The following is a 12,628-nucleotide window of genomic DNA, read 5'->3' as shown; positions in this document are numbered from 1 at the left end:
TGCTTGAAATAAGCCTTTTTTATTCGCTTCCGCAAAAAAGAGAAGACCCAGATATTTCTCATGGCAGGCTACAATGTTCACATCAAGAATATTAGCCATGGAGGTGCAATCTTCTTAAGACGTAGTGGAACTAAAACACACAACAGATTTGTTGAAATTGACCAGCTGCCCAGAAGCCTGACACAAGCCCCCATGGAGGCTATGAAGAAAAAAAAGACTATCATCTGCAAAGAAAATGTGAGAAATGGAAGGACTAGTTCTATCACAAGTAATCCTAGATAAGAATCCTGCCTTACAGTCCCTTTTTACAACTACAGATAGACCTTCAGCACACAAAAGGAATAAGAAAGGGGAGAGAGGGTCACCTTGCCTGAGGCCACGCTGAGGAATGATGTGACTATTGATTTCTCCATTGATGATGACTGAGTAGTGCACAGACGAGATGCAAGCAAGGACTTTCTTAATCCAATTTTTGTGAAAGCCATGTTTCCTCATGATACTGGATAGGAAAGGCCACTCAACACGATCATAGGCCTTAGACATATCCAACTTAAGATCAAAAGCACCAGATTTACTAGTGATGCGCCGCTTGAAAGCATTCACACATTCAAAACCAATCATAGTGTTATCAATGATAAGCCTTCTAGGGATAAAAACACTCCTCTTATGAAATGACATCACCTAAGATTTCTCTCAGTTTGTTAGTCATGGCTTTTTCAATGATTTTGTAGATAACATTACATAAGCTTATAGGCCTAAAATCTGCTGGGCTAGCTGGCTCATTAACTTTCAGGATGAGAGCAATGAGAGTCTTATTGATGCTTCGAATGTCACAATCACCATTTAAAAAAGCCAAGCAAAAACCACTAACATTCTAACTCACAGTGCCCCAAATTTTTTGATAGAAATCTGTGCTTAAGCAATCTTCACCAGGGCAAGTGTTAGGATTCATTTGAAAAAGAGCCAACTTGACATCCTCCAGAGTAAAAGGTATGGTGAGCTGATCATTCATAAGATTCGTGACTTTAACAGGAATGGCATTAAGGACCCGGTAGGTGGCATCTACATTTGGTTGGTCTGAGGCAAACAACTGGGTGAAATAATCTTGGCAAATCAAAGAAAGATCCCGTTGACCTTCACCTGAAATGCCGGCAGCATTGGATAACCTCTCTATGTTATTCTTTCGTTTATGACAAGTAGCACTCCGATGGAAGTAGGAGGTATTTTTATCCCCCAATTTTAACCAACTATTTTTAAAGCAGGAAGCCCAGTACTTCTCTTTTTTGTGATAGAGGATGTCAATGTCATTCTCAAGTTTGCTATACTTCATCCACGAATCACGGTTGAGGTTAGCATCAATTGAGTGGAGTTCTTTTTTTCTTCTTACTAATAGCCTTATCATGCCTCTGATAGGAGACTCTATTCTAGTGTTGGAGCGCATTAGAGATTGCCTGGATGTTACTTTGAAGAGATGAAGGCGAGGTGACAATTTTTTTCCAGGAATTCTCCACTAGCTCATGGAAATCAATTTCATTCGCCCATGCACTCTCAAAATGAAACCGACGCCTATCCTACCTTTATCTCTATGTTTTATCGGATTAATGAAGTGTATGACAAACTTTTGAACTTGTCTGGGAATGGGATGTTTTGGACAAGAGTTATTTGGAGTGCTTGTGTTGTGCCTAAGCATGCATTCATTACTTGGCTTGCTAAATTGAATAGACTGAAAACAAGAGATAGACTTCACCACATGGGGATAGTGACTTCAGATGCTTGTCTGATATGTGATGATGCTACAGAAAACAATTGCCATATTTTTTTCTCTTGTTACTATAGCAGGAGATGTATCATAGAGGTGAAGCTTTGGCTGTGGTGGCTTTCGAATTCTGAGAATATTCATGCGCTACTGAGATGGCTTGCCAGAGGAAAGCATCTGTCTCGTTTCAGGAGATGGATTTTTGCTTCTGGTTTACTGGCAACTACATATCATTTGTGGAGGGTTCGGAATCTAGCTTTATGGGAGGATAAAGTTTAGAACATTGATTGTACAGTTAGACATATTAAAATGGATGTTAAAAGTAGATGATATAATTTTGTGAAAAATAGAGTTTCTGAGTCAGATAAAACCTGGTTTGGGGATGTAGTTGTATAGCATTTGTTGGTTCTTTATTGGTTGGGTTTCCTATTGGGAGTCTGTAGGTTGTAATGATGTTTTTTCTATGAATAAATTTTCTTACTTACCAAAAAAAAAAAAAATGAAACCGACGAGTTCTCTATGGTCCCTTACCCAAAGGCAAAGAGAAAGAAGCTTGAACAAAAGTAAGTAAAGGACGATGATCACTGCCCCTATACCCAAGTGGCGAATTGAAGACCCTGAAAACATAGAGAGCCATTCTGAGTTACAAAGCATTCTGTCGAGGCGGCATTGAGTGAAAGAGGTAGAAGGGTGCTAATTACACCAAGTGAACTTAGGCCCAGAGTAACCCAAATTGACTAAGCCACTTTCCTGGAGAGCATTTCTGAAGTCGGTCATCAAATATTGAGGTCTGCAACCACCACCCTCTTTCTCATGATGATAAAGTATTTCATTAAGGTCCCCACCACATAGCCAAGGGACCGAGAGCTGTTTAGAGAGGCAAACAATAATGTCCCAAAAAACATGTCGTAAATTAGAATCGGCTTGGTCGTACAAACCTGTAAATCTCCACGGGATCCCATCGGAGCTTGAGATTAGAACATCAATATAGTTCGAGTATAGTAAAGTAATTGCAAAGATAAGGAGTCCTTCCACACTAAACAAAGACTACCACTACGACCCACTTTATCGACAACAAGCTTTGCGTTGAAACCAAGACAGATCCGGATAGATTCAAGTTGGAAGTGAGTACTGAGAGTTTCTGAGAGAAAAATAATATCCGGGTTGTGCTCCTGGACATTGGAGTGAAGATCCTGGAACGTCCTGTCGCTACCCAAACCTTGGACGTTCCATGCAAGGACATTCATGGTGACCGGTGGTACTGCTCCGCAGGAACCACCGATATAACCGGAAGAGCAACTTCAACACCAACCTTAACCAGTAGAGTGTCCGATGTTACAGAATAAAAGGTTCAGGGGTATTATTGTCTCTATGCTTGTCCTGTGTAGCTGGCGATCGTGGTCTTGCAGAGGCTATCATCCTTTTGCCACTCTCATATTGTTAGGCTCTTTTCCAAGAGTCTGTTGTATAACAAATTGGTTGTATACGTGTCCCACTTTCATTGCTCTGTATTTTTGCTGTGCTCTGTACATTGTGTTTGGCTCTTTTCTATATAAATGAACAGTGCATCAGTCTCTTTTTGAGCTGATCAAAATATTCAATACAAAACAATTAATATCTTCTCTTGGTATCAGAGCACAGAGTGCTTTACAGCCGTAATGTCGATTCCTGAGGACCAATCCTCTACTGCTCATGAAGCAACCCAACAAGATCAGCCCCCTTCTGGACAGACCAATGTACCAGTCGCAACAGTGGGAAAAACCCATTCCTCTTCCTCACCTATTTCAAACCCATTTAGCAACACCCTGAGCCAACCTTTTTCTTTGAAACTCGACCGAAACAACTTTCCTCTCTGGAAAACCATGGTGAGCACAATCATTCGTGGACATCGTCTAGACGGATTCATCAATGGGTCTCGGCCAGCACCTCCGGAGTTCACAGGAGCAAGCACATCTGTTGGAGGAGAAGTTAGATCTGAAATGGAAGTGAATCCAGAGTATGAAGTTTGGCTTGTTCATGACCAGCTCCTCATGGGTTGGTTATACGGGTCAATGACCGAAGCTATCGCTTCAGAGGTTATGGGATGTCAATCGGCCTTTGCTCTTTGGAATGCTCTAGAGGATCTGTATGGAGCACACTCACGAGCTAATATGGATGATTTGAGGACGAAAATCCAGACCACACGCAAGAGATCCCAGTCGATGGCCGAGTATTTGAGGATGAAACGCATGTGGGCTGATTCACTCGCCTTAGCAGGTGAGCCTTATCCTGAGAGACATTTGATTTCTAATGTATTGTCTGGTCTGGATGCAGAATACTTGTCCATTGTGGTGTTGATTGAATCTCAAGCTCACACAACATGGCAACAGCTGCAAAATTCCTTGCTCAGTTTTGATGGACGACTGGAGAGGTTGAATGTTGTCTCAACCAATAGCAAGTTTGTGGGAAATGCTTCGGTAAACATGGCACAAAAACCTGCTGGATTCAACAACAACTCATACAACCCAGGAGGCCAAAGAAGTTTCAACTCAAGTCAGAACAGTGGAAGAGGAAATCAACAATTTCAAGGACAGTATAGAGGAACGAGTTTCAGAGGAAGAGGACGTGGAGCTAGAGGAAATGGCTCAAAACCAACTTGCCAAGTGTGTGGCAAGTATGGTCACTCTGCAGCAATTTGCTACAATAGATATGATGAAAGTTACATGGGAAATCAACCAAACTCAGCTGGATCTCAGGAGAAACAATTTTCAGCACTCATTGCCACACCAGAAATGCTCAATGATGACAGTTGGTATGCAGACAGTGGAGCCAGCAATCATTTGACTTCAGATCCAGGCAAGATTCAAACCAAATTAGAGTATGAGGGTAAGGAACAAATTATAATTGGAGATGGCAGCAAACTGGCTATTGCACACATTGGTTCTGGCTCATTGCAAACAGACACATCTAATTTCTTGATGCTGAAAAATATGTTACATGTGCCTAGTATTTCCAAAAATTTAATCAGTGTTTCACAACTAACAGCTGATAATAATGTGTCTATGGAATTCTTTTCTGATTTTTGTTGTGTGAAGGATCAAAGCACAGGGAAGGTGGTTCTGCACGGGACGCTTAAGGATGGACTTTATCAACTCAATACCTCACCAAAGACATCTCAGTATGGCTCAAAATTTTCTGCTGTAGCTACTGCAAAAGTTAATCCAGCTTCTTCTAATTCCCAAAAAGACATTTGGCATAGGCGTTTAGGACATCCTTCTGTTAATGTACTAAATCAAATTCTCAAAATGTCAAATGTAAAGTCATCTATTAATGAAATTCAGAGTTTTTGTGATGCTTGTCAGTTTGGAAAATCACATGCATTACCTTTTCAAAGTTCACAGTCTAGAGCTGCTGGTCTCCTAGATTTAGTGCATACCGATTTGTGGGGACTAGCTCCCATTGCATCTCACACAAATTTTAAATACTATATTCATTTTCTTAATGACCACAGTAGATATACCTGGATTTACCCACTCAAAAACAAATCAGATGCTCTAGCTGCTTTTAGTCAGTTTAAAGTCATGGTTGAAACTCAATTTGGTAGAAAAATCAAGAGATTAAGAACTGACTTTGGGGGTGAATATCAAGCCTTTTCGGGTCTAGCTAAACAATGTGGGATTTTATTTGATCATTCTTGTCCCCATACCTCAGCTCAAAATGGAAGAGCTGAGCGTAAGCATCGCCACATAGTAGAAATGGGATTGACTCTTCTTGCACAGGCCACAATGCCTTTAAAATACTGGTCTGATGCATTTCAGACTGCTGTCTTCTTAATAAACCGCCTGCCAACTCCAGTTCTCAGCCATAAATCACCTTATGAAATCATCCACTCTAAAGTCCCAGACTATAAGTTTCTTAAGGTCTTTGGAGCCGCATGTTTTCCTTGTTTAAGAGCATACCAAACACATAAATTCCAGTATCACTCTACTAAATGTGTGAATCTTGGCTATAGTGAGGTACATAAGGGGTATAAGTGTCTTAGCTCACATGGAAGAATCTATATTTCTAGGCATGTTGTTTTTAATGAAAAAGAGTTTCCATTTCAACATGGTTTTCTTAATAACTATCAGTCAGAAAAACAAGTTACTGTTGTCATGCCTAATTCCTGGATCCATTTACCCCTTAACATTCCAGCAGCTACATCCAATGCAGAACCACCAACTCAAGCTCCTTACACACAAGATCAGGTATGTTCTCTTACTGAAAACGGCTCACCAACTCCTGCTGTACCTAACGTTGTTTCTGGCTTATCATCTCCTTATTCTCATGAAGAATCAGATTTGAGTCCCATGACTATACAAGGTTCACCGCAGATCTTAGAAACTTCACCAATCCAAGAATCGGGGTCCTCGGCTGAACAGCAAATTCCAGCACCTAAAGTTCCTCATCACCCTATGATCACACGTGGGAAAGTAGGAATTTTCAAGCCTAAAGTACTGTTGTCTGCAGCCAATAAAACACAGCAACTCAGTGAGCCCTTATCAGTCCAGGAAGCACTTCTTCATGAAGGATGGACCAATGCAATGAATGCTGAAATGGAAGCACTTTACAGAAACAAAACTTGGCAACTGGTACCTCCCTGTTCATAATACAATGTGGTAGGAAATAAGTGGGTGTATAAAGTAAAACATAATGCAGATGGGTCTGTGCAACGCCTCAAAGCGCGCCTAGTGGCCAAAGGCTTCCACCAAAGACCAGGAGTAGACTTTGGAGAGACTTTCAGCCCTGTCATAAAGGCAGCTACAGTTCGAGTTGTGCTAACAATAGCCATAGCATATAATTGGGATATAAGACAGCTTGATATAAACAACGCTTTCCTCAATGGCACTTTGGATGAGAATGTATATATGACACAACCACAAGGGTTTGAGGACCCCAAGAAACCACACTATGTATGTAAGCTGGAAAAATCGATATATGGCTTGAAATAAGCCCCGAGGGCCTGGTATGAGCAACTTAAAATTACACTGCTGAATTGGAAGTTTGAAAATTCGAAAGCTGACTCCTCCTTCTTTATGCTCAAACATCCTAAGTATGTAATCATGGTATTGATATATGTGGACGATATAGTTGTAACAAGCAGTGATTCAAAGGAACTTGAAGAGTTTATTGTCAGATTGAACAAAGTCTTTTCTCTCAAGGATCTAGGAAGTCTTCATTATTTCCTGGGGATAGAAGTTTTCAGAGACAGTACTGGACTTTATTTAACACAGGAAAAATATATTTCAGAGCTACTTCAGAGAGTAGATATGCAAAACTTGAAGCCAAGTCCAACGCCCATAACAACCAGCAAGATATCTATCAATGATGGTGAACCTATGGCAGATCCCTCATACTACAGAAGCATCATAGGAGCTCTCCAATATCTCAGCCATACAAGACCTGATATTTCTTTTGCAGTAAACAAGCTCAGCCAGTTTTTGAAACGCCCCACAAATGTGCATTGGACAGAAACAAAACGAGTCTTGAGATACCTCAAAGGAACAATGAAGTATGGTATTCATATAGCACCGTGTGATAGGTTGACGTTGACTGGGTTTTCTGATGCCGACTGGGCATGCTGCCCAGATGATCGCAGATCCGTAGCTGGGTATTGTGTGTTCTTAGGAGATTCACTCATCTCATGGTCATCTAAGAAACAAACCGTAGTAGCTCGATCAAGTACGGAATCGGAATATAGGGCCCTTGCACAGCTTGCTGCAGAAATCACGTGGCTTCAGGAATTGTTTAAGGAGATGAGATTCACACTTCCAGCTGCTCCAACAATCTGGTGTGACAACATGAGTGCAAGTGCACTAGCTGCCAATCCCGTTTATCATGCTAGGACAAAGCATATTGAGTTGGATATACATTTTGTGAGGGACAAAGTTCTTCAAAAACAGCTACAGATTTGTTATGTTCCATCTCATGACCAGCTTGCTGATTGTTTAACAAAAGGTCTCTCACCCTCTCGGTTTTAGTTTCTGGTGAACAAGCTTGGAGTGATTGAATCACCCTCACGCTTGAGGGGTGGTGTTACAGAATAAAAAGTTCAGGGGTATTATTGTCTCTATGCTTTTCCTGTGTAGCTGGCGATCGTGGTCTTGCAGAGGCTATCATCCTTTTGCCACTCTCATATTGTTAGGCTCTTTTTCCAAGAGTCTGTTGTATAACAAATTGGTTGTATATGTGTCCCACTTTCATTGCTATGTATTTTTGCTGTGCTCTGTACATTGTGTTTGGCTCTTTTCTATATAAATGAACAGTGCATCAGTCTCTTTTTGAGCAGATCAAAATATTCAATACAAAACAATTAATATCTTCTCTTCCGATGCTAGGGACTAATTTGAAATTTCCTCAGTTTGGATTAAGGACACAATTTGAGGAGATAAGTTTTTCTTAGTACCCTTCAAGGAGGCACGGGGATTCTTGGCAAGTTTCTGAACTTTAAGTTTAGAGACCGCTTGTGATTGCTTCTTATGTTGGCATTTCTTTCCTCTGGAGATGATGGTTTGCAAGCTTTCAGGGAGGACTCGAGTAGAGATGCCAGGCTTGAAGGTCACTGTAATATCATTACTAACAACTTCTTGGTGACCCGATGATTGAGAGATAGCTTCTACGTGAGTCGAGGAAGGCTAGTCGAAGGTCACAGTAGCTTGGACGTTGGATGCATGGGCCAAGGGAACACAACCAAGGCTCAGGCCCACAAAAGAAGGATTGGGCTGTGAGAAACAAAGGTCACGTGGTTCATTCAAGTTGGAAATAGTGGAGTTCACGTGGCTGGGCCTTTCAGTATCAAGGCAAAGGGTTGATGAGGGTGACATCACTTGGTGAGGTGGCAAGATTTGAGGATTGAGAGACACCTCATTGAGTGAATCAACAAGTGTCCTGGAGTTGACCAAATCGAAGAGTGGATTTGGAATAAAGGTGATACTCCCTTGACCTGCTTGATTCTCAATAAAAGAGAATTTATTCTTTAATTTAATTGGGGTAATTTCCATGGAGGTCGTTTCCATCAGTTGTGGAGCTGATGAGTTACCCAATAAGGTAGACTTTCCTTTTACAGGTGGGTTTCCATTCACACCATTCGACTGTTTCTTTATCCATGTGACCATTGGTACCGGCACTTTGGAAACAACTGGCCGACTGTCTTTAGATTTAACAAGAGAGGAAGGAGACAGACGAGATCGTTTAGTTGGGGCAATTTGTTTATTAACCATCATAGCTTTAATCCATTCCTCGTTTTTGCGTTGTATTTTACCATTAACGGTAACCTTTTTAGCATTACACTCACGAAGAGGATGACCCAGGATACCACAATTGAAGCACAGTTCTGGTAACCTTTCATATTTCAATGCAACAAGAGATTTGGGTCCTCCCTCAATTAGCCCCACTTTGGAAGCCCTTGGTAGAGGTTTAGAGATATCAATGGAGATCCTTACTCTTAGAAATCTGCCATTAAAATCTCCTGATAAAGACGGATCTACCTCAATGACGGAACCGATTAAGCGGCCTATTTCTTGACCCGCTTCAACTGATAATCCACAGATTGGTAAGTTGTGCAATTGGATCCAGAATGGAGCGTGAGTGAATTTCATAGAAGTGTAGTCGCCAGTCCCTTTGGATTCTTCAAGCACAAGAATAAAATTTTATGAATCCAAGGACCTCCCATAAGAACTCATATTTTATCAGATTCCAACACAAATCTGAACAGAAACGTGTTTGTCCTTAGAGATTCAACCTCAAAGGGACCCTTGAGCTTCCAGAATATGTTGACTGCATGAACGATAGAGTCCTTGAGGATTAATCTAGTCGAGAGGATACGACCAACTAAGATTTTTCCACGTTATCGACGCCTTTACGGATAATAGAGACGTCCAAATTTGCCTCAATTACATCGTCATCTTCGTCGTCAATATCTAGGGAATTGCAGAGAGCAGCAAGGTTGTCATTGTTCATGGTTCGACAAACCAAGATGCTGGAGATAGGATGCTTCGGACTCTCCTTCCAGACACACACAGTATAACTAAAATTTTGTTAAACCATTTTCACAAAATCCTATTATATAACTTTAATCTATAAAACCATAAAATAATTTCTTAGATAAATAATAATCTTCTTAACAACTTCAGCATAATTATATCTTAATAACATTAATTATCTCATAATAACTAAAATACAAATTCTAGAATGGAAGCTTACCTAAAGATGAAAAACCTTTTAAACCTTGATGAGTGTGGACTATCTTTATTAATAAATTAAAAACCACGTTTAGATCTCGTAGATTTTAGAACTTTCAAAGTTTTAAGAGAATTAATTTACTAAGAAAGAATTTGGAAACAAAGAGATAGACAAAAATTTAGGGTGAAGGATTAGGTTCTCAAGGGACCTATTTATATAGGAAAATCTTAGGTTACTATCATCAAAATATAAAGTATAGAAGGCTTATAACATTTCTTATAGTATAATTAGTGGAAATAACCACTTTAGAAACGAAAATTAGCAAACTAACCACTTCCTTTTTTCTTTTCTTTTTTCATAAATTAAAATTTAAAAGCAAATGATGTGGCATTAATTAACCCTTAAAGATATACTTAAATAATCAATTAAACAATTAAACGAAAACAGTAATAAACTAATAACAAAAACAATTTTGAATCCCTAAGACCCAAAACTCTTGATACCATCGCTTTCTCCCATTTTCCATCATCTTCTTCCCTCCTTCACTGTCAAAGACTCCTCTCACTCATTGTAAAGACCCAATCTCTTTTATTTTTCTCTTATTCAGTCTATACCCTCCTGCAACCCTTGTTGTTAACCCCAAAACCCTCATGTATCTCTTATTACTCCTTAACTACATTATTTTAATAAGAAAAAAAAATGGAAATAGCAATTGATACAGCAACTACGTTACCCACATCAAATGTGCAAGTTAGTATATATGTATATATACATTTATATTTTCTTTTCAAATATTAGTTTTGGATAATGTGTTTATTGAATCATAAAGATTTAGATTTTAAGATTATTGCTAGTAGAACTAAAAATGAATCTAAAATGTGCAATTGTGAAAGCCTTTGTGACCCATGATTATTTAAAAGAAATCTTGTGCAATTATGTGCGACCCTATGGGTTGCTTAGTTATTTGAGCTAAATGGAAAATAGATCATAGGCGACCTTGCGACACATAGGGTCGCAGAAGGTCACATAGCTCTATTTAAACTAAGTATCAAAAAACTCTATACGACCCAGCAAGTTGCATGGGAGATCGCATGGGTCGCATAAAGTCATTTAGTTCAATTTGCAAAATAATAATAATAATAATAATATTTGATAAAAACACATAAAAATTTGACTATCTGAATCATCATGCTATAATAATAGTTTGTAATTCATGTGTTTGTATTGTTTATTCCTATTGTTGTTAGTTTTATTAATTTATAAATTTCCATTTGTTTGTTAAATTGTTCAGTGTTCTAGAACTTTGTTAACAACATAGCTTCCTTGCGCACCTCATGTTATTTCTGATGCACAAGAGAAAGCTAAAGTTACTGTCAAATCTTTGCATGAGTGTTATTTCATCAAATAACAATTTAAAGGAAAAGTAAGTTAAGAGCAACTCTATAAAAATAGAGGATATAGTCAATGCCCTAAATAGAATCACTGAAAGAAGAAAGGATTAGGGACATAGTCAAGTTGTCATTTATCTACTTGCTTTGTGTATTTCTATTAATGTCGAGTCCTGGTTTGACAATAAATCTTCATTGGCTACAATTACTGGACAAACATGAGATATTTGACAAATATCCTTGGAGGAAGCTGACATACGAGAAGATAATAGAGAAATTCACTTGTCAAGACATGGGAAATGATCCTTCTTAACCTTATATGAGGTAGAACTTCTTTGGATATCCTAATTGAGTATTTTAGGTGAAATTTTAAATTATGTATATAAATTCTATTGAATATGGTTTATTATTGAATGATACATGCTTATAATTACTATTTTGTCTTTGATAAATATGGATCTGTGAAGCAATGCGAAAATTGGGGGCCATGATAGCACAATGAATTCCACGAAACTATATTCCACAATGGTTTGGTTACACTAAGCGACTTTGAAAGACCCTAAAGGTCTCTTTGACTATTCTTAGAAGTAACTTGGAAATTACACTAAGCGGCTCTAGAAGACCCTAGAGGTCGCTTCGACTAATCGTAGAAGTAACTTGGAAATTAAACTGTTGACCCTAATTTTGGTCAACTGACACGGAGTCAAAATATCTTGACGTAGGTAAATGCGTTGGAATGAACGTAATAGCGAAAATAATAAGAACACGATATTTTATAGTGGTTCGGCCCCAGAGTCTGGTAATAACCTACGTCCACTTAGATTGTTATTGATATGAGAGTCAAAGGAGTGATCAAAGAACTAGGGTTCAATGAGTTTCACTAACCTGTGAAGAACAATACAATATTTCAGATAGAATTACTCTAGTCTCAAATAATTCCTCAGCTAAAAGTCCCTTCCTTGAGCTATCTCTCTCTATTTATAGGCTCAAGGGGGATTACATGAATTTGTTACAGATATTCTCTCCTAAATAATCGGATATTCAGGAGATTGTGTGAGTCAATTTCGGGATTTACAAAGATCTTTACAGAAACATCATGTTGCATGCGGAACCATCGACCAGACTGCTCGCAGGTAAGACTAAGTCGCCTATTGCATATAATGTGCCTTCTGGTCGATATCCTAGCAGAGTTCTTCCAAGTGTCAGCCACGTGTCCGGGAATCACTTGCCACGTCATCCATGCCAGTTTTTTGGATAACATTTGCCCCCCAAGTTTATTTATTAC

General features: G+C 39.1%; 2 protein-coding genes across 2 annotated transcripts; both read left to right on the top strand.

Moving 5' to 3' along the window:
* Positions 1-1,540: 1,540 nt before the first annotated feature.
* Positions 1,541-2,035, top strand: LOC133834712 (uncharacterized). The gene has a single exon (XM_062264417.1). The coding sequence runs from the start codon at positions 1,541-1,543 to the stop codon at positions 2,033-2,035; it is 495 nt and encodes a 164-aa protein (XP_062120401.1).
* A 4,802-nt stretch (positions 2,036-6,837) lies between these two features.
* LOC133834703 (uncharacterized mitochondrial protein AtMg00810-like) lies at positions 6,838-7,755 on the top strand. The gene has a single exon (XM_062264390.1). It carries the CDS (start codon positions 6,838-6,840, stop codon positions 7,753-7,755), a length of 918 nt encoding a protein of 305 aa, XP_062120374.1.
* The last annotated feature ends 4,873 nt before the right edge of the window (positions 7,756-12,628 follow it).

This window comes from Humulus lupulus, chromosome 1, assembly GCF_963169125.1.
Source record: "Humulus lupulus chromosome 1, drHumLupu1.1, whole genome shotgun sequence".
In the NCBI taxonomy this organism is placed as follows: Eukaryota; Viridiplantae; Streptophyta; class Magnoliopsida; order Rosales; family Cannabaceae; genus Humulus; species Humulus lupulus.
Note: the sequence above shows the minus strand (reverse complement) of the source record. Positions and strands in the feature narration are given on the sequence as shown.